General features: G+C 28.6%; 2 protein-coding genes across 3 annotated transcripts in view; both read right to left on the bottom strand.

Moving 5' to 3' along the window:
• LOC129905841 (neural-cadherin) overlaps positions 1-27022 on the bottom strand; it is a 269076-nt gene that overhangs the window by 103134 nt on the left and 138920 nt on the right. The window contains exon 1 of one of the 2 annotated variants that reach the window (XM_055981442.1): positions 17066-17735. The exons of the other annotated variant lie outside the window; for it this stretch is intronic. Within the exon in view, the coding sequence (XP_055837417.1) occupies positions 17066-17117 (52 nt within the window). The 5' untranslated portion in view covers positions 17118-17735. Of the gene's footprint in view, positions 1-17065; positions 17736-27022 lie in introns of those variants that run through there. 2 annotated transcript variants of the gene reach the window in all.
• The window catches only part of LOC129905842 (neural-cadherin-like), a 658269-nt gene continuing 639598 nt past the window's right edge, over positions 8352-27022 (bottom strand). The window contains exon 12 of the mRNA XM_055981450.1: positions 8352-8441. Coding sequence (XP_055837425.1) covers positions 8434-8441 — 8 coding nt within the window. The 3' untranslated portion in view covers positions 8352-8433. The remainder of the gene's footprint in view (positions 8442-27022) is intronic.

The raw sequence follows: 27022 nt of genomic DNA, 5'->3' as shown, positions 1-27022 counted from the left end.
TTTTTTTTATGAAATTTGATCGAATTCAAAAAATTCTAGCTCTTTTTGTAGATGCCTAAAAGATGTGATTGATATATATTTTTTGACCTTTCAGGTGGTTTAAAATTTATTATAGGTTGTTATATCAAAAAATGAATTTTTGGGTGATGGAAATGATTTGTTCACTTTTTTCATAAGAAATTATTGTTTTTAATGAATTATTTTAATACATTTGGCACATTCCAAAAAGGAGAAGGTTCTCAATTCGACTGTATTTTTTTTTAACTTTGCTGATAAGAGTCTCTCTGTCACCAGATACCATTTATTAAAAATGGTGAAGAAGCAGGAAAATTTGATTTTCCGACCAAAAATCGTTGAAAATATTTATCCAGCAACAATATTTTGAAAAAAAAAAATAACGATTCTTGTTACGTCTTAACTGGATTAAACTCTTCGAAAATTAAGTTGTCTTCTTAGTACTGAAAACAGCATTTGATAGTTTTTGAAAAAAAAAAAAATAACAAAACAAAAATCAGAGATGCCATCGTACTGACATTTTATTTTTGAAATTTCTTAATCTTTAATTTCTTATATTCTTTATTATTTCTGTTTCATCAAGCATGATTGATTTTCCAAGAAATTCTTAAAATGTCACCACAGCTTAAAAGTGCAATTCATTAAATCAAAATTAAACTTGATTTTTGAAAACCTTTTTGCTCCATTTTTTTGTCTTCATCATGTCAATTTTTGATATTGCTCGAGACAAAAAAAAAAAAGCTTTTAAGTCATAACAATAATGGTGGTTAAAATCGCATAGATGATACATTTTGTCAGACAAGAACCTACCGTAGTATCCAGAGATCTATATTGCAAAATTGAAAAAGGCTTTTAACAAGACCCTGAAACTTTTCTCGTTTCCAGAAAACAATCGAAGTAGATAAGTTAGAAAAAAAAAAAAATAAAAAAAAAACACAAGGACGAAAGTCATCGAAAAAAAAGGGATGCACTCTAAAAACTTTCTAGGTACATTTTGTGGTCCGCCATCAGATGAAAACTATCAACAGCGTGTATGGCAGCAATAATGACCGCCATCACCAACTAAACCGCCCGTCCTACTCCCTCTCTCACCAAAAAACAACGACGACAAGAACTTACCCAAGGACATTGTACATTTGTGTTGCTACATATCCACTCGTAGACCGTACGTCACGGTCTTCGTGGTATATATTCGCATTGTGAAGCGAATAGAACGTAATGATTGGAATCATGAAAGCATGACCACAGGAAGTATATCTACCCTCTTTCCACATTCTAACACATACCTATACAAGACTTGGTTCCAAAAGCCAGTCAGCTAGCCAGCCAGCCAGCATCGATCCACTATGCAGTTCTAGAAGAATAGCTATCTTTTATAATAGCAAGCGTGCAACACAGCTAAAAACGACACAATAATAACAATATAATGCAACAACCACACCAACTTTACTCCCATATCACAAAATAAACCACCGTCAACCGACAACGCCAACATCACAGCCACTACTTGTCTCTTTTAACCACCTTCAATATAATGCCACACGCTGCCTCCCGAATCACCACCACCGCTCCACTCCCAATCCCATCACTAACCAACAACGAATTTCTAAAACCAAGTTATCCTGAGCTAGGTTATAAAGCCCTCTATCCACTATTTATACTGGCACTTTAGCCAAGGACTTTTTTTTCGGCACTGGTTTTTTGGTTATGACTGCCGACTTGACATGTCCCGAAAAAAAAAAATAACAACAACCAAAAAACACAAAAATAAATTCTCCTATTATCATGATGGCAATGGCGACTATTATTGTATGTGTATATATACACCATTGCAACTTCATGGCGTCCTTTTTTTTTCATCGTTTCCGTTTTATGATTATTATATTTTATATATATATGAATGGATCCTTTATTTTTTTTTGGAAGCTAGTACGAGTACTTGCCATATCCGATAAACCACACAACACAACATTGTTGATCCTTAAATAGGAATTTAAGCGATGCGTCATGGGATTTTCAGTTTTGTCAGAGAATTGGACATTCTGGTGGATTTCCGGCAAAAAGCTAGAGAATTATTCCCGGACGGCTGGACAATGCAATTAGGCGGTTGTTTGAACTGGAGAGAGAGAGATTTGTGGTAGGTATAGCTTTATACCAGGAATATCATTTGAAAGTGAAGCTCTTGTCGGTCGTTTATGTTTCGCGTCGGCATCGTTTAACAATTTTTTTTTACTTTTTGGGAGCTCATATACAAAAGAAGTGACGAAATTGCGGCTTTTTTGAGAGCAAGACTGGTTAATAGCTCGCAGAAAAATACTTTATAGTCCTTTTTTTTCATGGTTTTCTTATAAAAGTTTTGAAATAATTTTTGGCTTTTGTGGGAAATAACTCTTGAAGCTTAAGAATTTTTCACCGAAACTTTTTGAGAGAGAAATAAAAGTTTTTCTTTCTTTGGTTTCTTCTACTTTTTTGGGAATTTTTTTTTAATATTTAATGATTTGCAAGGAAGAATTTTTTTTTTTTTGAAGACTGTGTGTAGTTATATGTCTTTAATTAATTTTAATGTTGTTTTTTTTTTTTTTTTTTAAGAATCATAAACCTCTTTAGTGGTGTGTCTTTGATCAATATCTTGGTGATTCCTTTTGTGTGTTTTTTTTTTCTTTTTTCAAAGAAGTTTTATAAAAGTTTTTTTTTTTTTAAAGATTCAATCTGTTGGAGGAGGAAATTTCTTTTTGTGAAAATTAAATGTTTCTCTATTAAGAGAAGAAAAAAAAAAAAAACCGTCTTATCTTGAAAATTAATTTAAGTTTTTTTTTTTTTTGTTTCAACCAAAAACTTTGAAGTTGTTTGTATGACTTGAGGTCAATTAGTAGTTTCTAGCCAGTGTTCGATAGGTTTCAGGGCACGTAATTAATTGTAGCCTTAAGGTATTTAGTTTTGTGTGTTTATAAAAAAAAATTAATTCTTTGATATCATTCTAGGAAGAGAATTAGTTGTAGCAACTTTTCTTGAACTAGATATTTTAAGATAGAAATCTCAGGAAAAAACCAACTATAAATCAATAAAATAAATCAATTGACTGAAAAAGAAAAAAAGATCTCGTCTGAGTGTCAGTACCGTAGCATTGTCGAATGCTAATGGGACTCAAATGCGATCCTCCAACACTAAAAAAATTTTTTTTTTAGAACTCAAATGAAGTAAAAAAAGAGGTTGTCTGTAAAGCCGGTTTACGGACGATGATTTTACGTGATAACGTCATCAGAAAACAGGTTGTGTTCTTTTGTTTAAAATGAGTCAATTGAAGTGTTTACTTTTTTTCTAACAATCATAATTTACAAGAAAAAGCTAAAAAAAGTACCTTTTTTATTTTCTAATTATATTATTTTTTTTATTTTAAAAGCTTACAAAAAAAAAAATTATGCAATTTAAAAGCCAAGTATTTCTTCTTAAGAGTAAAACAATTTTTAAATTTTTACAATGCACAAAAAGTATAAAAATAATTTATTGAAAACAATCATTTTCATCAAAAAAAGCAAAAAAAAAACATGAATTTTTATCTTCTCACGTCATTTTTCCCTAACAACCTGTAAAAAAAATTAATAGGTACCATCTGAAAGCTTATTGTCTTAGCTCAATATATATATCGATCAGGTCTATGAGACATCTACAAAAAGAGCTAGAATTTTTTGAACTCGATCAAATTTCATTGAAAAAAGCAAAAAAAAAACATTTATTTTTATGTTCTCACGCTATGGAATCAATTTTTTTGTTTGACAACCTATAAGAAAATGTATACCATGTGAAAGCTTATTATTTCACCTTTCATATGACGTACCAATTTCATTTCAAAGATGCCAACAATTTCGACAACCATGTCGAATTTTAAGACTGAAATTACGGTACTTCCCACACTGGTGGCTGTTCGGGGGCAACAGATCTCCACTGGTGTTTTGAGGTTTTTCGCAAGTTTCTTGATTTAACATTGTGTAGCTTGTAGTTAGTCTACCGTTATGTGTGATATACCAAATGAAAGGTAATTGTATCAGTATGCTCATAAAATTTTAATAAAATTTCTATCTGCTCTTAGTCAAAAGTTATAACCTGTTGACTTCTAAAATTTTATTTTACCGTTATCTCAAAATTGTGTTTACGAAAATGGTCATGGTCTATCATTACTCGATATACTTTATTCCTGTATCTATTAAAGAAAAAAAGATAAAAATAAAAAACGATAAAAATCGGTTAAAAACGGTCAAAAAACGTGTTTTTTAAAAACTTGTTCTTTCCGTTATTCAGTCAAAACTCACTAAACGATTCGAATTTGCACATGTTAGCATAAGGCCAAAACCTATATGTCCTATAAGTTTGAGAAATCAAATGAAAAAATTATTCAATGGAAAGAAAAGTAAAGGAAAACAATCTCGCTTCAGTGTCAACATCATGGAAATGACATTTTTTAATTTCTTTCTATAGAAGAAAATTCTGAGAAATATTGTTGAAATGAATGAAAACGAACTCAAAACAAAATGAAATAAAATTGGCAACCGTAGAAAAATAAAAAGAAGAAGAAAAAGAATCTTGTGTAAATACCGTGGCAATGACATTTTTTAAAGTTATTAGTTTTGTTCTATTAAAGTTTTATTAAAAAGTTGAAATTTAATATTATAAGATCCCCTTTGTTAAAGACATCTTTTTAATATTATTTAAGGTACAATGTAGAGATCCCTCTTACAAATAAAATTTTCAATGAAAGATTAATAACTTTTTCCAAGAAAAATTGTTTATTTTCTAGGAAATCATTTTCATTTTTGTTTCACATGAAAACATTTGTTTTATTTTTTCTAAATTTGATTCTGCGTTGAAAAAACAGCAAAACATCTAAAAAACCAAGTAGAAACAAAATGAATAATGACAAAAGGACCACCAAACCAATTCACGCGAGGTTTTAAGTAGGTAACATTCATTACGAAAAACCAGAAGCACTTAATTTAATTTTGCTGTTTTTTTTTTTTTTTTCTGCGGAAGTAAAATAAAAGGAACCTACCAATTAAGGGTTTTGCGGTACTTTTTTTTTTATTTCTTGTGAGAAAAATTTTATTCACCGTTAAACTAATTTAATGACCTAACAAGACTAAACCATGAAATAAGAAATGGATGGATGAGTTTTTAGGGAAAAATTCTTTTGATATAACAAAAGTTCGTATAATTTTGTTGAAAGTACAACATAGTAAGTTAGAGAGCATTGCCCTCAAAGTCCTTAAATAGAATAATTGCAAGCTCCCATCACCGTTATAGAACTTTAGTACAACCTCTCCTTGGTCAATAGTTGTACCTACCAAAAAAAATCTTCTGTCGTTGTGCAAAAAAAAGTTAATAGAATAAAAAGAAAAAATATGTAGATAAACATAAGGTGGTCTTGCTTAGTAAAACAAATGTGCATTGTTTCCCTAGAATTACTGCAAAGAAAGGACTATAAGGAAAAACACAAAAAAGAAATTAACGCTGTTTTGTTGATTTTTGTGAGACACGTAATTGTCGTCACCGAATATTTGGTGATGTGGAAACGCAGCATTAAATTTTTTCATACCTTTTCTTCTTCATACATCAGCGTAAATTCATTATAATTTTTTTTGTATTTATTTTTTTTATATTTTCTTGCTGTGTTTGATGAAAGCTCTCACAACATGGGCGGAAAAGTCTTTAATTAAGATAACTGAAAGGGAAATTCAAACTTTTTGAAGAATTTTAATTAAGTTGTAATAATTTTAATGAAGTTTACAAGAGCTGCGCAGGTATTCTACTAATACATGGATTTTTTTTACTGAATAAAAAAAAATAATAAAAAAACAAAAAAAATAAAAAAAATATTCTCATTTTCAAGGTGAACAAGGAACACAATAATTACATAATAATTATGAGTTCTCGAGTGGATTGCGGGTCAAGTGCACTTTTATTTTCTCTCTCTCTCGTCAAAAATATAAAAAAAAGTAAATTGGTTTTTTATTTTTTTCTTCTTTATCATTGGAAATTAATGATTTAATTGGAATCTCTAGGTAATTCAACAACTTGTCGACCACTTAAACAAAAGGACTTGAAGAATTAAAATGACATTTACAACAGCTCTATGAGTCATTGCTGTTGGCATTAGCAATCAGTTTGAATACGAATGAGAGAGAGACTCTTCACTTAGTGTTATCTGGGTTCTGATGGGAATGGAATTGCCCATTATAGAGCTGTAATACCTTTAGTCAAAAGGAGTTTTTTTTTTAGATAATAAAAATTGAAAAAAAAAAAAAAAAAAATGATTCTAGAGTAGAATTTTAAAGATTTTATATTTAATTTGAAAGATTACCCGGATGCCAAGGATAATGTCCTTGTAAATGCTTGAATTGATTGTTAATAGAAAAAAAAATCATTTGAAAAAAATTAATAAAGAAAGAAAGTGGAATTGAAAGAACAAGAGTGGAATTAGTTGATTAACTGGAATGATTTTTTTTCTGATTTAATGAGTAAATTAGAGTTTGAGGATATCCTTGGAGGATTTGCTTGAATTATGATAAGCTTAATTTTTTCATTTCAATCTGTGCAATATTTCCTTGGATTGGTATCTTTTTTTTGTTCGCGTATCGAGTTTACTAAGGTTGTAGAAAAGTATAAGAAATCACAGGAGGTGCACACCAGGGAAGCATCTTGAGTCCTCTACTTTTTATACAAAACTCTAGTATGAAACAGATAAGTGATCCAACTGGCTTATACTGTTGGTCATTGCAAAATTATCATTCTGTGATATATTTTACTAACTAATTATATAGTGTTTCCATGACCTCAGCCATTAACTGAATGTTAAACGTTTTTTTTTTCTTGCATTCAGAGGCAGATATCTGCGGACCAAAGTCTCGAAACAAGTTTTGGTTTACAGAAAATAGTTCACAGTGAACAGACCTATAAATGTTGGTAACATTTTTTACTTGCTCAATAGGGCAAGTATTGGTTTCGTCATGACATCCGTCGGTCTGTGCGTCCGTGCGTCTGTGCGTTGTCAAAAAAAGCTGTACATAAAGCTGCAGCTTAAACGGGTGGACGGATTTTCTTGAAATTTGGTACAGATGATTTTTTCGTAATTTCCAAGGTTGTTTTTTTTTTCTGTTTTTTTAATATCTCGCTTAGAACATGTACCTCCAATACAACGTGTTCGAGGTATTACAATTTTCTCCATAACGACTCTAACGATTTTGATTAAATTTAAAACACGTAATGTTGTACGTAAATCTAACATAACTGCGTTTTGTAGTTTTTCTCATAAAATACGAGTAACGGAAATATGGCGTAAGAAAATATAAAAATAAAAATACATATTTCTGCATTTCTTGTGAACTCCTCAAAAAATCAAATTATAACTAGTTGAAAATATTTCTCCTAAGAAGCTTTGACATAAAAGCTACTTTTATCATAAGAGCAAGTACGTGCGACCCCAGTAGTGCATTTTATTTTTTAAGATTTTCGAAATGGATCTAAAATCGAGTGATACATAAAAAAAAAACCACAAATGAAGCATTACAATTCATGGGCAACATAATTAAAAAACGAATTAAAAAAAAATCGTATAGAAAAGATACCTGTTATAAACATACATACAGGTGGGACATAACTCCATATAGCTGTTGTTTTCTAAACATTTTCTAAATAATTAACAATTTAAGTCCATAATTGAACTGTGGACTCGAAAGATTATTATGAACTTAATTCTAATCGAGTTTTTATGGATGTAACTCCTCAATATGTCAATAATTTTTTGTCTCACTTAAGTATCTCATAACACTTTATTCCGAAATATTAATTTAATTTGGATTGGGACATAATTTCAAACATTTTTTTTAAATACATTTATATATTTATTAATATGTTAGTGAGTTACTTCGATTGATCACAATGGACTTATGTCCTGCGTCATATGACAATGACTTTAATTGCTAAGATACTGTCTTATAGTTTAGTTAAAAATAACATCTCCTCTAGAATAATTTCGAATAGATCTAAAAATTGGTACAGAGCTTTCCTTCGTCATTAAAAATGAATTTCCAAGAGTCCCCAAAAATCCTAGGTATGTGTGTAAGAAAAGTTTCATCTTAATTTTTTGAATGTCTTAAAGAATTAGAAATATTTCATTTTTGCTGACAAAAAAAAAATCTAAAATTTATTTTTTTTCTTACATAAATTTCCTAATTTGTTTATTAAGTTATGCTTATGAAACTGCACATATCTACACTTAAACAAAATGTCTAAAAAACACTCACAGATACAAACCACTTGTTTTATTATTTATTTATTAAAAAATTACCAAACCACCTTAAAGAATTTTAATTTCATGTATATAGAAAGTGACACAGTCTCAAGAGATATTGTACGAGTATGTATTATTTATTTACCTGGAAAGAAAAGAGAAAAAAAAATACAAATTAACAAATTAATTCTCCAAAGTAATGTATTATTAAAATTTATTATTTTTGTTTTAAAGTTGTTCATACCTTATAAATAAATAATTAAAAGCTTAAAAAATATTATTTTTAATTTTCCAAGAAATATATAAATGAATTTTAATGTAGCCATTTTATGGTTTTCATTATAATAATTCATTAAGAGTAAAAACGATGAAGTTCTGTGTATAATTATTTTTTTTTTTAAACCAGTAAATGTGTTGGCAAGGAAATATGTATTCATAGAACTCTACTTGGTTAAACACAAGACACATGTTTTTTTTTTCATTATAATTTTATTTTAAAATTCCTCAAAAAATAGAAAAACACATTTTTCATCTCTTTGATGTAATGCACACAACCACAGTAAATACGAAAAAAAAAAAAACATCCTAAATTCTGCATCGAAAAATAATAATTTTTGGACTACTTCCAAAATGTAGCTCAATATACGGTGGGTAAGCAATCACAAAAATAGGAAAAAAAAAAAAAATAATAAAATAATAAAAAGGAAACTATATAATAAAAATCCTTAAACCCAGCCGTCTAGAAACTTTAGATAAAATTTCTACCCCCAAACAAAAAAGGCTTCAGAATAGATGATACTTTATGCCATCATCGCCGCCAAGAGACATACAGTATAAAAAAAAACTCAAGTAATCTTTATTTAAAGAGAATTAAAAAAAAAAAAAAAAAAAAACACGTCCACATGCACACACAAAAAAAAGGATATTCCCTCAAGGATGCACGATGGAAATATATATCCAAAAGTGAGTGTGTAGTGTATGGATGTAACAGATATGTACTTAAGATTAATCAAAATGTGTTTTAAAACGACTGCAATCTGTTTGGCAGTTCATAAAGATAGATTTTTACAGATTTTTTTTGTTTTTTTTTTTTTTGTTCAATGTTCGTTTTCGATAAATGAGGATAAATTTTGAAATTTATTTCCTTCGTTTGCAACAAAAACGAGGATACTTAGTTTTTTTTCGTTCGTTCATCTCGATTCTAGGATATTCAACTTGTATAACAAATATATACTCTTAAAATAATAGGAATGGGGTAGAGAAAAGGACGAAGGAGTAAGTAAGTATGCTTAATTTATTTGTCTTGTAGTTTTTCTTTTTTCTTTCTTCTTTCTTTTTTTTTTTTTTTTTTTGGTGTGTGTATCGAAGATGATAGTAATAAAATATTTAAAGATATTTTCATTGCAGTTGGTTCATTATGTTAATGAAGAGAGAGAGAGAGAGAGGGAGAGAGAGAGTTTATATTAGTATCTTTTCTTTTATATTAACTTTGTGATTTTGGTTCCCTTTTTTTTCCGCTTCAGGCGATTAAATTTCAAATGGAAATTTGAGAATCTGAGAAAAAAAAGAAACGATAATATTGACCCAGATTACATTATGTTGGGAGTTTTTTTTTTTTATTCTTAGTTTTTCTTTAGCTTTTTAACGCACCTTTTTTTTTTTTTTTTTTTTTTTTAAGAAAACAAAAACTTAATTTAAGATTTTCTTTATCCTGAATGAATATTGGGATCATTTTTAAGATGGAAATCTGGTAAAACATCACAAGGATTTTTCTGTTTTTCTTTTTTAAAATTGGCTTAACAAAAAAATAAAAACAAAATTGAAATCTTATTCAAAATATCCCTTATTTCTCTTTAAGGTTGCTTTGTTTTCTTGTATATTATTCTCGGATCTATGTTTATTATAAATTATATATCTATATAGAAAGTTGATTTTGAACCACTTAGAATTCTTATGACTCTCAACGGGCCAATGAACATTAATAAGTGAGAAAACTTGAAAGCCAATTAACCTATATATATATATTGATGGGCATTTGTGCAGGGAACTTCGGTATATATAGATTTTCTATCGATAACCATATTATATAAAAAAAAAAGGTCTTTCACCAGAGGAGGCTTTCTTTCAAACTCAATTTTAAGCACTTAAGTTTAATACATTTAGATACAGCGTGTGAAAATTTTTTGTTCATTTTCTTGAAAAGATATATCTTTTTTGTTCTGTCTGATTTAGTTGGGTGGAATTTCACAATCGATTTAAATTTAAATTTTCGAGGACTTTTAACTTTAAAGCAAATTTAATGAAATATTAAATTGTATTTTACTAACTTTGCACCAAAATTAATTTTTATTTTAAAAAATTCTTTCCAAATTCATCTAGTTAGACATGTAAAGAAAGGTCTCTTTTAGATTTATTCATAGCTGAAAACCAGAAGTTTCAGAGAGGTCTGGCTGCTGGGTTAGTTAAATCCAAACATAGTAGAGGAAGACCTCATATTAAGTGGCGCACGCAAGAGGAAGGAGGCCTCAATCAACTGAAACCAGCTGGCTAGGGTTGGAGCTGGCTGGAGGAGCTTCTTGGTTACCCAAATTCACAATGGATAAAAGCCAAGTTCACCATAAATAAGTGAGTAAGTAAAAGAAGTTATAAGCAGGCTTATTGCTTCTTTATAAATGTTTAAAGTTGTTTACAAAATGCACTACCTTCGGAAAGATTTCTTTAACAATTTCTAAAAGCTTTATCGAGGAACTCGTTAAGATGGTTGGTTTCTTTTGAAGTTCTACGTACAGAGGTATATAAGTTTAAAAGAAAAGCAGTTAGTTGATGAATTTTGAAGTAAGACGACTACTTGCAGAAAAATGTGAAAAGGTTCAGCTTCGTTAAAGCTACTTATCAACTTTATCGAAAATTCTTAAAAATCTTACAATGACTTTCAAATAAGAATGTGCAATTTTATAACGTTTTTTATCTGTCACAAAGAGAAAAAGACAGGTCTTATAGAAGTTTTATCGAAACTAATATATCTTCTGTAATACCTTATAGAAGTTCAAACTGCCAAATTAATGTGGGCTGGCAACCAAGTCCCACTCGATGGAAACAAAGACTAACCCAAACAAAATGAGATTATGAAAGTTTATAAAATCACATCACTGCATATACTTTATTAAAATCCTAAGCTCTCGAGTAAGCCTCATATTCGGTTTTTCAAAAGAACAAAATTAAATTTGTATATTCGAGTTTAGTTTGGTGACACAAATATTTTCAATTTTTTATCAGAAACTCCTTCATCTAAAGCCTCTCTTTTCATTTTCATTCTCAATTATAATCTTTTGTCCTAATTGTGAATTCTGCCCACATGTGTAGAAGTACATATCTGAAAGTATTATGCATCCCTGGTGACTTGTTAAGAACTAGAGGATATGTTGTGTAGTGTAGATAGTAAAATCTTCAACCACATCTCCTACATCTTCTTCGTTCGTTCAAAAATTGACAAAGCCTCAATATTAGAACAGAGATTTTTGCTTATCCCGAGATAAGCTACATGACACAAAACGATAAAAACAAACGACCAAAAAAAGACCAACAGAGAGAGAGAAACAAGGACTAAAAGCACAGTATGCGCTTTAAGAGGCATTTTGTCCCAATTTATTGGTTATACCTTTTTTTTTTTTTAGTTTAGTTCCTATAGAAAAGAAAGAAATATGCTTTGGAAAGGATTTGTGTCTTGTGTGTAAGTTGAGTGTGTTGAAAATGAAAGGCGATTCGAGGTCCTGTTCTTCATATCGTTTGTTGTAGTATTTCTTTCACTTCCTTGTATAGGATAGAATATAATACCAACATTTCAGACTCTCTTGAAGCTAAACAATAACACTAAATCCATATCCTTCCCCATTGTTGCTGGCCTGCTCCTGGTGCAGAGAATAGAATTATAAATCCCTGATTGGTGTTGCACAAAGGATATATATATGATTTGGTTTCGTTTGGTTTCTTTTAGAAAATTTTTCTTTGTTTTTTTTTCTGGTTTTGCTGATGGGCTCAGCAGTAGATTCTTTTGTAATCTCTTTCTTTCTGTCTTATGGAAATCAATAAGTCAATAAAAAGGATTGTAGGAAAGGGGGGAATATCCTATTCACCTTAAGGCACTCTGGAATGGCATTATTTGCTTAAAACGGAAATATTTGTTTTATGAATTTATATATTCCCAACAGAACAGTCAAAAGATAGTAAGGTTTTAACATATGTAAGGAAGAATTATTGATTGACATTTTATGCTTTAGTCCTTAAGGACATTTTTTTTGGAAGAATGCTTGTCCCAACGTTTTTGTTAGATTGAATGACTTTTCTTCTCTTTTCATCAATATCACCAGAATGAAATATCCTGGTCTTTTATATGTATTTTTGTAAGATTTCTATAGCCTTAATGTAAGACATCAATGTTATTAACGGCATTCCACTTGGAGCATTTTTTCCTTCCGCAATTAAAATAAATATGCAAGGATTCGTATTCATTTTTCGATTCTTACAATGGGGATATGTTTTTGCTTGCAGAGATCAAGGATGGTACTCAAATACAGTAGTAAAGTTGGGCTAAATATAACTATCGATACATAAAAATATCGATTTTTGAGCGATATTTTTATGTATCGATATATTTAGCATAACTTTATTTTGTTATCAATATTTATTTGAAAGTATCAATTTTGATAATTTTCAAATTAAGATATATCGATTTTTCAATATATCGATACTTTACGATAGACTAAGATATCGATACTATAATATGCTTCCAAATATCGATTTCTAAAGATGAAAACACTGTTTTTTTTTTTAATTTAAAAAAAATTATCAAATGCATCTTCGATATCTACCGATATATTTATGATTTTTTTTAGGAGAAAGTTAATATCAATATCGACAGAATACTTTTGCCCAAACTCAGTTATTCATATTAAATATATATTTTGACCTATTTTAAGAAAAGAATTAAGAAATCATTGCTTAATTTTCCACCTAATATCAATGTTTTAAATAATCGACATACTTTATCCTCACAATATTTATCGATGAATATTTTTCTTTTGCCCATCGCTAATAAATAAATCAGTTTCACTCTTATTACTTTTTTTTTCTTTACAATTTTAATGAAAAATTTCTTTTAATAAAAACAAAATGAAAAATTGAAAATGAAAAATATTATCACGACTTTCACCATTTTTTATACACGAGTCAAAATATTTGTGTTGTTTTTTTTTTGGTTTTAATTAATCTGATTATAAATTCTGTTATTTATTTTCTTTTAATTAAAAAAATACAATACCAACTGGAAAATCATTTTCAATGTAGATAGCTATCTGTCAGCTGCAAATTAACGCAAGGAATGCCTGTCAGTGGTTGAAGGTTAAAGAATTTTTTTTTATTTTTTTTTATTTCATGAGGCAGTGAATTTTTAGGAATTTAACAATATTTTTTTTTTTGTGTTAATGTTAATGTTGAATTTTTATATTTTTGGTGTTTGTGGTTGTATTAATGTATGGCTTTTGGGCTGCATTATAATATTCTGGATGTTATTAGTGAATTATTTTAATCAGAAAAATATTTTAAAAATAAATATATTTCTTATTAATTTATTATAAAAATATTTAAGTAATAATCTGTAAATAGTACAGAATAATTTCAAAATATTTTAAATCTTCTCTGGTTTAATTTAATTGTTTCCCCTTGAATTTTAACTTCAGCCAGAAACTATATGAAATTAAGTTTCTCCATGAAATGAAAGTTTCTTAATCATTGAAAAAGTAAAATATTGCGTTTTTCAACGAAACAGTGAAAAATTTCTGAAATGTTGAATTCCTTCTCAACAATTTTCAATTATACCTTTCCGCCAAACTCATCCTGTGTTGATGGTGGAGTAAAAATATCTTCCCGGAAATGATTTTTTATCAAAATAAAAAAAAAAAAAAAAAACTGTTAAAAAATCAAACAAAGTTGGAAAATAGATGATTTTTTTCTACATGCATTACCTACATTTTAATAAAAAAAAAAACTGTGACTTAGGATGCTTTAAATACTTTAAAAATATATAAAGTGAATATCAACCCCTCTCTTATTTAATTTTTTTCTTATAGATACTTGTGTGACTTTTCACCTATTTCATTTTGAAGGATAAGATTTCAATTTCCTTTTAGATAAAAAAAAGAAAAAAAAAAATATTCATGCTATTAAATGATGTCAGAATTGCTTTTAGTATAAAATTCATTTTTATTTTGTGGGGGAAGCATCCTTATAGAGACGTTGGGATGGGGACAGTTGTTAATAAAGAACAAAATCAACTGGAATGAAAATTTAGTAGGTTATAGTATCGGAGAGTTCATCATAAAAAAGAATGTTCAACTTATTATATTTGAGAAATAAAGATGGCCGTGACTTTGTAGTTTTTTAGACGAAAAAGAGAGGAAACTTATATTTTGCTTACATATTGCCGTAAAGGTTTTTTTTCTTAGAATTTTAGTTAAAGTTTCGATAAATAAATTTACCTTTTGAATGAAAAAAAACACAAAAAAAAAAGTTTGGGAAAATGCTGACAATTTCATTATTTTTCTATAAGAAAAAAAAAATATTGCGCATACGCCACAGTGAACCACTTTCTGTGGTTATCTTGTTTAGAATTTCACTGTTTTTTTTTTTTTTACATAAACTTAAGAGTTGGGTTTTAATTTAAGGTGTTTGCTAAGTTTTAGAGAATTTGGTTGGTATGATTACAGAACTTGAGTTTGCTAAGTACACGGCAAATATAAAAAACGAGGAGAATTTTTTTTCCCAAGAATTGGGTAGAATGAAGAAAACAATAATACTCTTAGTCAAATTAAATGTTTAAGTAGTTAAATATTAAAAATTTGGTGTAATAGTTTTAAGTGTTTTTTTTAAACATTAAAATCCACACAACTAAAAATCAAATTGATGTTTAAAAAGTCCGGCTCGCTCAAATCAATGGAGAAAATTTATAATCAAGTTTTTGAAAACATTTTTTAACAGTGAATCTTCTCAAAACAAAATTAAATAGCGTTTTTGCCCAAAAATTAAGCCCAAAAGTCATCTTCCAAAATAAAAAAGGAGAAATCAAATTATTTGAGGGATTTGATGTGAGTTAAGACGCAAACCTTGATTTTGTTACTTGATTAGATTTTTTTTGCTACTCAAGATTTCTTTTTCTTTTCCAAAAATAGTAAATCCGCAAAAATTAACTTTGTAGCCCCATTAGTCAATTTAAATTACTATTTTATATTTAAAAAGTTCACTTTTGGGTCGGTGAAACCAATGAAGCTTTAAGGGTTTCGAGGCTCAGTTTTGAACTTACTTTAACATTTCAAATCGTAAATTACTCAAAAATTTGTTGTTTTGAACAGCACTTTTGTGCAAAAAAGATCACTTTTCTTTAAATTTTCATATTAACTTCGAGCGAAATGAAAGTGCACAATGCTCTTTACGTTACAATACAAAAATTAGTCATATTTTTTTTTAAATTTAATGATCGGCTGGGTCGTACGTACTTACTTTATGTTAAATTTAAAAAAAGAATAGTTTTAATTTATTTTAAAAGAAATTTAATTAACACATAAAAATTAATTAAAAAAAATACCTTTGTGGTTTGTTTTAAAAATGTGTTTTTATTAAAGTCGTTAGAATAATTGTTAAAAAAAATAGTTTTTTATAAAATAAAAAAGAAATATTAATCCTCAAAAGTTTCAAAAAATTTCATTGTTCCTTTTTCAAAAAATTGATTTTTTTTATATTAAGTAGGTATATGTATTTGTTCTGAAAAAACATTATTTATTATAAAAAATATATGGAATTTTATTTTAAAGCAAAAACAATTTTTCTACTTTGGCAAATGAAATTCACCTTTGGCATAGGGTATCAGAAAAAACTATTCAAATTAATTATATTAAAAAAAAACACAACAAATAGTTTTACTTAAAGGGAAAGAGACCAAAAAAATATTAATTTTAATAAAAAAGGTGAATTTGATTTGCAATAGTATATTAAAAATTGAAATTTGAACTGAAAGAGACAAAAAAGATTTAAAAAGAAATACTATCCAACTGACATTTTGAGAAAATTTTCCTTAGTGAGTCAGAATAGCCGATTTTTTATAAATTTTTTGACAATTGTCATTTTTTGATTTTCTTAAATGTGTTAAGCGATTAAAAACATGGTAAATCACTTATTTATAAAAATTGTTCAGCAATTCAAAAATTATTTCTGATATTTAAAATATGCCATCTTTTCTAAAAATTCAAACAGTTCATTATAACAAAGAGCATCAAATAAACGATCAAAGGACAAAGAAAAAAAAAAAAGAAATTGTATAAAATTTTTATAAATACAAATCTTAAATATATGAAAACCGTAATAATTAATTTTCTTAGGAAAACGAAAACCAAAATAAGAAAGTATAAAAAATATCCTTAAATTTGAATCATGTTGTTTTCTTTGACACAAACCAATATTGGCGTCAAAGACAAATAACTTCAATAAACCATTTCTGAGAATTTCCAGAAAAAGATCATTCCTTTCACTCTTGTGAGAACTTAATTAAAATTTAAATCTTTATAGCTTTTGAGAGTGAAAATATGTATGGTTTTTGTGGCAAATGGGTTGCTATTTGATATAAAAACTTTGTATAGAGAAACATTGATTTTTCCTGCATACAGGATTAATATTATTATTATAATAATAAATATATATATATATAATATATATGATACCCACCTAAATAAGTGCTGTTTGTCAGTACCCAAAATATCTTTAATGGATCCACCATAACTCCTTCGAGGATATGCTGCACAGCTAGTCAGCAGCAATACCAAAGGTATGCAATTAATTTGCAGAAACTGCTGTTGACATGTTTGTGAAAATTTCGTTTCTGATGCTGCTGCTGCTGATGATGGTAGAAGGATCCAAATCCGGATCCTTGTTTGGGATGCTGCTTTTTGATATCACTATATCCTTGTCGTTGTTCAACTACTATAACACTATTACCCGTACGAAAATGTAGTTGTTTTTGCTCCTGCTCCTGTTGCTGTTGATGGTTTTGCTTTTGCTCCAGATGCTGCTGACGATGGTCTATTTGTCGTTGCTGTATTTGGTGGTTGTTCTTGCTATGATTGCTAAAGGTTTCGTCCTGGTTGATGTTGTATTTATTGTTGTTGTTGTTGTTTTGTTTTTCTTCTTCTTTTATATTATATACCAATGCTGCTGATATTTCTGTTTCTGCTGCTGCTGTTGCTGATGATGATGGTTTATGTAGCACAGTTTTACACGAAACAACTTTATTAAAATTTTTCATAGTAAATAATATATTATGGCGGCTTCTCACGTTTTCGACATAAATAACAATTAATTAGCACGACGCGTTCCACAACAGGGTGTTTTTTTGTTCGTTTTTTTTTTTTATGCTTTCACTTAGTAGACGACGACGGTGATGAGTGCGATCTATTTGTCAATTTTTGTTAAGTTAGTCAAGTTTTTTTTTTGAGTGAAAAGTTTGACAATAAGATGAATTTAGAATTCAAGTCAAAGTCAGGACTCATGATGATAACATTGCGACGTGTGGCTGTGTAAGAATGAGGATATGAATTTTTTTTTTTTCAATTTCAATATTGGAACCTATTTTCAAGGATGTGTGTTTCTTGATACATGAAATCTCATTACATGCGAGAGAAACAACGCACAATCAACCTAAAGGATACATAAGTAAGTAGGTAGATATCCTCCAGCTGACGGCAAATTGTTTTTTCATTTTAACGATGACGATGATGGTGATGATGCGAAAGGGGGTGTTAATATATGCACAACATATTGAGGGTTTTATTTTTTGTTGTGTTAGCGCGTGTTGTGTGAGGTTTCGCACAATTTTTGATGCGTGCAAAAGTTTAATGTAAACTCATGAAAAGGGTGGTATAAGTTGCTTTATCCTTATAACTACCTGCTTAACACAATCCAGAAGTACCTACTCGTATGTGTACCACTTGATTTGGCTTCGTTATGATGTGAGAGAATATATACCTAACCTATACCTCTAATTATTCAAACAAAAGTATCTCTTGTTTGTTTTTGTTTATGAAAATAATAATTATATTAATTTGTATTCCAGATACACATATACCTACATATAAGAAGTTGGAAAATTAAGGGGGTGTTTTGATGTAGAAAATAGTGTGAAGCCTATTCTTGAGTATATTATGTGTATATCGTTATCCTTCAATTTCAATTATTTGATAATTAGAAGAGAAGTCAACTTATTACACAAAAACACAAATTATGTTGACATTTTGGAAGGTTATTTGTGTTAACCTATCTACCTATCTAAGTGATTTGAAATGAATTAAGCTATAATATTAAGACAGACATGTTAAAGAGATAATTAAACAGTAGGGGGTTTTAATTTGTTTTCATTATGTTGTTATTACCTACCTATTTTATTATATTCATTTTTGAAAAACTGCGTTACTGCGTTACTTAACTACAAATTAAGGTTTTTTTTTTTTAAATTATAAAATCATATATTTAAGCTCTTCCAATAAAGTTCAATCACAGAAATAATAATTTTATTAAAATATTCTTAATGTTTTATATATCATTGCGTTACCAAAAGTTTACTTATAAACTTCAACAAGCGGTGTGAAAAAAGTAGACAAAAAATAGTTCATATTAGGGTAAGAAGCTTCAACTTATGGTGATAAATCGAGACGTGTAAAGCTAAGACATTTTTAAGTAATCAGAAGCCCTATTTATAATATTCGTAAATAGTAACGCAAGGGTAATTTTAATACCAGAATAATATCGTTCATTCAAACAATTTTTTCCATAAGGAAGATTTGACTCAAGTTTTTCTATATTGCACAAATAGTACCAAATGATAATATTGTTTTTAAACCATAGGACCAAATACAAAAACAATTTTGCCACGCCCTCTTTATATTTTGATTAAGTAAGGTGTTAAAAAAATTGTAGTAAATGAATGAATTTTATAGTAACACTTCACAAAAAGCTAAATTGAATTAATTTAAATGAAATTTGTTGTAGTTGATAACTTCAAAATAGATTAAAAACAACTGCGTTACCAATTTATGTATCAATGGTAACGCACTTGTTAATATACAATTATATAGTAATTTAAAAACAAATTAACTAACAAACTGCAAAAATGCTTTCATTGTCAAAATCATTATCATAAAAAATTTGTACCTATAGGTAAGAATAACAATAATAAAAATATCGTTTCTACTTATTTCTCAAATGCGGTAACTCAGTGGTCACGCAATAAACAATCGCACCATTTTCAGTCATTCTTCAGTCAAACTATTAATTTGTCTAGATTATTCTCTCTAACTATCATTTATTTATAGTTGAACTGATGAAGGTACATTAAATACAGTACAGTAACTATAAGATCATTTTCACAGGGTAACGCATGGTAGCTTAAGTTGTATTCCTTGCTGGGCAAACAATAAAAAATATTTTTTGATATACATATTTGTAAAATAAGTATATGCGGCGATTAGAATAAAAAGCTCAGTACTGATGGCAAAAATGTTAGTACAATGTCGTATATGAGACGGCATTATTATGTATTCAAAACAACTGCGTTACCAAGATAGACTATAATGTTACCTTAATTTTCAAAAAAGATCAAACAAAATTTGTGTTACATTCTATTGAGTTGTGTACGTAAACAGTATTTTATTTATAACTTATTATAGTTCCCAATAGTTTGGACTTTTTCCTCGTGAAAAGTGAGGTTCAACCAAAAAGACAAATTTTTGGGCGTCTAACACTATCTTTTTGTATACCATTTACATATTGTAAAAACGCCGGTCAATACATCACCTTTTATGTACCTCGACCCTCGACTCAGAATGTATTACTAAACCAAACCAAATGACAAATACTAAAAGTGTACTGTAAAATTCTGTCCACCCATTGACTGCTATCAAAACTATCAATCCACACTTCTTACAATCAACATCCAAAGAGTAATCAACAGTTAAACCGATTTTTCATACATTTTTATCTCTTAGTTTTTATAATTCACATTATGTTTTTACTTTTAAATAACCTTACTAGATGCAAGAAATGTACTGGAAATTGAAAAATTTCTAGCCTTAGATACTTGTTTGTGAATTAATGAAGATCTTTTCCCTTGTCTTGAGATTTGGGTTACCTGTTTTTGACCTTCTAAAAGAATTGGGCTTACTCCATTTTCATAGTGTAATTCGGGCTATACTGATTTTCCCAGTTCTTAGTATTTATTAGGTACAAAGAAACTTTGGGCATACTTTATATTAATGTAATAAAATTTTGACCTCCAGTTCGGATGCGTTACGAAATTCTTATTTTGCCTTGAAATGGTTGATGAAAAGTTTTGAATTTAAATAAAAAACTGGATTCGACAGACCGAAAGGCCTTTCTTTGTATAGCTACCGTTTTTCCAAATATTTCCCAGAATCCTTTTATATTCTGTTATTTTATTTTCTTTAGTTAACTTCAATTGAAATAACTTAAAAGGGAAAATAAAACTGAACAAAGTGCACTTGAGTATGAACAAAATTGATGATATAAAATTTAGAAGACTCTTCCTAACTTCCTTTCAAAAATTAACTCTATTTTGAAGGAAGCGTATATTAACTATATTCTCTCCTTAGATTCTTTATTTCATATTTTCCTCTATTAATTCTAAGTTACATTGAGAACAACATCATGAATGAATTTATTTTCAAGCCTTTTCTTAGTATCCTTGTTATAGTTATTTTTTTCTTTTCCTTCTTTTTTTTTTATTTAATCTTAAAGATCCTTTATTCAATTTCCAACCAACCTACCAAAACCAAGGAGCAACAATTTTGAATGAATCAAGATAAAAAAAAAGAAATAAAACCTTGCGTCATACCACATGCCGTGCGCTATCCTGCGTACTGTTTACTAGAAAAGCAAAAATAAAAACCAAAATCTCAAGGATGTGCTGCAGATATGTATTTTTTCCTTAAGTGCTTCTTCCTTGTTATTTTTTTTTTTTCAGTTTCTTCCTTGAACGTAACCAAGAATAAAACAAAACATTTAATACAAATTCTCTAACGAAACTTACAAAAAAAAGAATAAAAAAATACGAAAAAACTGAAAATTGTTCTTTTGATGCCAGTTAATTGAAAAACTCAAGCAGATGTTTCAGACTTTACAGAATGCATAATATTTTCTAAAGAATAAGGGGGCCAAACACTTTTGTACCATAAACGAAAAGATATAATAAATAGAAAAGAAAAGTAAAAAAAAAAATATACATTTTCATGCATATGTAGAGAAACTTTTAGAGCTTTCAATTTGGGAAAAGTTCCTTCGTTTACGTATACCCACGCTCTTTTAACTATCAAAACAGAAAGAAGAAGAAAAAAAAACTATTGTTAGATACTTAAATGCATACAAAATGCATTATTTCCTTTTCAATATGAATATGGTTTGCACTTTGTAGGCAGGGTCGCATCCATAGAATGTAGGTATAGCCTTAAAGAATGAAGGCGAAATAGATGAATGAAGAAAATATATCGATTCATTTTTATCGATGTCAGAAAATAATATCGATTTATCGAGAAATTTTAAACTGATTCCTCAATTTGAGAAAATTTCAGAAAAAAAAATGTGTAAGAAAAATCGATTTTATTTCGATTTTTTTTTATTGAAAGGGAAGATTTTTGTAATGTTTCAAAATATACCTGCGATATTGTTTGAGGTAATCGATTATTTCGATATTAAAATTTGGATGAAAAGAGGTTGAGATCAAATTAAACATAAATAATCGAAAAGTTCGGCATAATTGAGCATTTTCATCGATTAATTCGACAATTTTAATATTTAATTAGATATATTGTGCCCTTTTTAGTAAAATTTATAAGAAAAATGAGCTATGAGGAAGAGAATCTTCTTTAGCTAGTTCAAAATTGTGTTGAAGAAGATCAGAATCAATCGATTTGAACGATTTTGATCACAAGAGCTTGGTTTTTATCGATCATTTTTTCGCAAATATTTTGATTTCACGACCAATAACATTCAGCTCCTACAGGACCTGAGCCCAAAGAAAATGATTTGCGTCAGTATCAATTGATTGATCCCAAATTTTGTATCTAAGCGACGACAAATTCAGAGGTCAATTTTTAATAAATGGTTGCGTTTTTAAGTGATTTCAGCGATTTCAGCGATTTCTTAAATCATGAGGAATAATGAGACAGTTTCTGAACTTAATTTTGTAATTAAATTTGAACTCAGAAAAATATGTTTTTATGTACATATGCATATCGAATCAAAAAATCGATTATTTGTAAAAAATATCGATAATTTGTACTAAATTTTTATCTATGCTTTGAAAAATCGATACACTAAATCTGTTTAGAATTTGACCAAAATAAAAAACAATCGAACATTTGAACTTGAAGACAGCAAAAAAAAAGATAGGTAAAAAAAATAAATATAGTAATAAAAAATCGATACTTAAAAATTTCGACGATAAATTGTAATAATCCTGAAAATATAAATGTTTTAATCAATTCGTTGAATCAAATCCAGGATGTAAGATCCTAACACAAAAAATCCAATGGATTTAAGATTATTTTTAGGAGAATATCGATAATTGTATCGTTTAATGAAAAGAATTCCAACATTCAAGTTCTTTCAAGTAAAGACTTATTTTACCCAGACTTACAATTTGGGAGGTTTTAAAGAAAAATATGAACAATATAAGCGATAACAAGGAATAAAACCAGAACTCATCACTAGGCATTGCCTAACCTTCATTTGTGTCCCTTTTGTATTCCATTTTATTTAAAAAAAGAAACGAAAATCTTTCCACATTAAAAAACCTTCAGAGAAAATTTTATATAGTTTAAGAAATAAAAAGAAGAATCCTTTTCATGTCCTAATTACATTCCAACAGAACTAATCCGCTCCTGAATAAAACTCAACTTTCAAAATGTGTAAATGCGCGAAATAATTGTTTTCCCACTAAAGAAGGGCATTTCGTATTCAAAACTCTTTCTCTCTGTTATATTAACTCGAAGTGGCCTTGCTGCATCTGGTGTTCTACTATCAACTTTGCATTTTCCAAGGATCTGTGTTTATAATTCTTCTTCGTTTTTAAACAAAAAAAAAAAAAAACTGACACACACACTATTTTATATTTTTTTTTTTTTTTCAAGAAAAATACATACCACGCGTTGTTACTTTTGTTCGTATTTTCAAAGTGCAAGCAAAATAGCATTCATTTAACATACAAAGACAAAGAAAATATAAAACAAAATATCCTTTTTTCGTCCTTGTCGCCGACAACACGGGGTTGTGTAAAAGTAGGTAAAGGCATTATAATAGCTTCCGGAAATAGACCGAATTGTTTTCTACTTTTTTAACTATTTCTCAAATTCAAGAAGATGCATAAAAACGTATTTTATGGTTCTTTGTGTTTCGAAAATGGATATGAAAATTGGAAAATAATATCATATCTTTATCTGCACAGAGAAAATGGATTTTCTTTTTCTTTCAAATTAAAATGCACAAAAACCAAATCCTAGATATTTTTCCATTTTTTTTTTTCTTAGCTTCTTGAAAATAAATTCAGCATATATAAAAACCACCGCAAAAACCTCGAAGGATTGAATTGAATTATTGTTTAAGATCCACCAAGTCATTGGATTGCTGTTTGGTTGCCAAGAAGTGTTGTTCTTTTTTTTTTGTATTTTTTTTTTATATTTCTTTGCAATGGCTTCTTTGGCTTTTTCGTCCTTTGGATCATTAATCAAATTTAAAGAAATTCAAATGGGTGTTGCGGTTACGGCATCACACAGAAAATGGAGAAAAAGGACGAGAAAAAAGGTGGGAGGTGAAGTACACAGAGATATACACAATTCTTTTGAAATACAAATTCTAGAAATTTCAAAAAAAGCAAATAAAATGTAAAAATCTACTCTCGTCGAAGGTCCTTTTTAATACAGCAATGATTTATTTATTATACTATGCACAAGAAAACATAAAAAAAGAGAAGTAGAAAAAAACCAGCAAATCTAAAGTAAATAACCATATGCATGAGTTTGCAGAAGCATAACCGCATCACATTTTCGCATATATATTTTTGCAAAAAGAAGAAAAATGAAATAAATGGCGACTATAGAGAAGGACTATGAAAAAGGACGAAAGAATGTTGATCCACAGAGTTATATCACTTTTTCTTCTAATGGTTCTAATGATTTATATTGAAATACATATAAATATATATATATATATTTTTTTTTTATAATATATATGCATTATGTTGATATATGTGAGAATGTGTTTTGGGTTAAGAAAATGACTGTGTATACCATAAAAATTGTATACCATGCAGAAGACATTAAGCCATTTTTGCTTTAGCTTTTGGAACAAATGTTGACAATTTGCGACAGATTGTGATAAAGTATCATACATAAGTGCGGCTATTTTTCTTCTTCATATGATTATGGTGTTGTATGTTCTATTTAAGTACCTGTCTTTTAGTATGTGTAGAGAGTAAAGAAAACATATAACCCATTTGTTGTAATTAACTTTTTTTTTCTTTAAATGGGGATTTTATGTTATTATTGTTGTTTTATGAGGAGTTTGTATTGGATGTTACCTACTTATTTAATCTTTAAATATTATACAGAGATTTGTTACATAACGTTGAGGAAGGACTTCTTCAGAACAAAAGCTTGCAACTTGTCTGTTTTTCGTCTTAATTTTTCTTGGAATAGTATATTATATAGTTTCAACAAACAGTTGCATAAGAAACTAGTCTTGGCAGAAACTGGTAAGAGTTGTTGAAAAGTGGTAAATACCAGCAGAAAGCTTAAATATCATAAATTGGTAAATGAAAGAAGAAAATGGTATATATCAGCAGAAACTGGTAAACATTTAATATGAAACTGGTTATTATCAGTAGAAAGTGATAAATATCAGCAAAATTTGGTAAATGCCAGAAGAAAGTAGTAAATTTCAGCAGAAACTGTTGAAATATTACCAAGAAACTGGTAAATATCAGCAGAAACTGATAAATATCAGCAGAAACCGATTAATATTAGAGAAACAGTAAATTTCAGCAGAAACTGATTAATATCAACAGAAACTGAAATATCAGTAGAAACAGTTAAATATCAGCAGAAATTTCAGCAGAAACTGGTAAATTTCAGCAAAATTTGGTAAATGTCAGAAAAAAGTGGTATATTTCAGCAAAATTTGCCTGAAGAAACTGATAAACATCAGCAGAAATTAGTAATTTTTAGCAGAAATTGTTTAATATCAACAGAATCTGGAAAATTTCAGCAGAACTTGGTAAATATTAGCAGAAACTGTTACATTTCAGAAGAAATTGGTTAATATCAGCAGAAACTGGTAAATATCAGAAGAAATTGGTAATTTTCCTCAGAAATTGTTTAATATCAGCAGAAACTGATAAATTTCAGAAGAAATTGGTTAATATCAGCAGAAATTGGTAATTTTCCTCAGAAATTGTTTAATATCAGCAGAAACTGATAAATTTCAGCAGAAACTGTAGGTAAATTTTAGAAAAATTTGGTAAATGTCAAAAAAAAAACTGGTATATTTCAGCAAAATTTGCCAGAAGAAACTGATAAACATCAGCAGAAATTAGTAATTTTCAGCAGAAATTGTTCAATATCAACAGATTCTGGAAAATTTCAGCAGAACTTGGTAAATATTAGCAGAAACTGTTACATTTCAGAAGAAATTGGTTAATATCAGCAGAAACTGGCAAATATCAGAAGAAATTGGTAATTTTCCTCAGAAATTGTTTAATATCAGCAGAAACTGATAAATTTCAGCAGAAACTGTAGGTAAATTTTAGAAAAATTTGGTAAATGTCAAAAAAACTGGTATATTTCAGCAAAATTTGCCAGAAGAAACTGATAAACATCAGCAGAAATTAGTTATTTTCAGCAGAAATTGTTGAATATCAACAGAATCTGGAAAATTTCAGCAGAACTTGGTAAATATCAGCAGAAACTGGTACATATCAGCAGAAATTGTTATTATCAGCAGAAATTGTTTAATATCAGCAGAAATTGGTAAAATTCAGCAGAAACTTATTAATATCAGCAGAAACTGATAAATTTCTGCAGCAATTGGTAAAAATCAGCAGAAACTAGTAAACTCCGCAAAATTTGGTAAATGCTATTAGAAACTGGCAAATATCAGCAGAAGCTGGTAAATTACAACAGAAATTGGAAAAATGCCAGAAGAAACTGGTAAATAGTATCATCACAAATTAATGAATTCTTGCAAAAATTAGTAAATATCAGCAGAAACAGATAAATATCAAGAGAAACTGGAAAACTTCAGCAGCAATTGGTAAAAGCATTAGAAAATAGTAAATATTAAAAACTGGTAAACATAATAACATAGAAGGTAGTAAAAATATTTGAAGAAAAAAAAAAAATATCTACCTATTGCTTCCAGTCCACACCACTGGGCATACATTTTCAAAATTCTTTTAAAATTCCAAGAACTAAGAGTTACATTATTAGTACTGATTGAGGATAGGTTTGAGTGGAATCAAATGTAGCAGTTCCATAAAATATGTTTTTCATTAGAAATGTAATATCTAAGCTCTGTTTCTGACATGGATCGGTATGGTGTAACAAATCAATCATTGAATTTTGT

The sequence above is a fragment of the Episyrphus balteatus genome, chromosome 1 (genome assembly GCF_945859705.1).
Source record: "Episyrphus balteatus chromosome 1, idEpiBalt1.1, whole genome shotgun sequence".
NCBI classification, from domain to species: domain Eukaryota; kingdom Metazoa; phylum Arthropoda; class Insecta; order Diptera; family Syrphidae; genus Episyrphus; species Episyrphus balteatus.
Note: the sequence above shows the minus strand (reverse complement) of the source record. Positions and strands in the feature narration are given on the sequence as shown.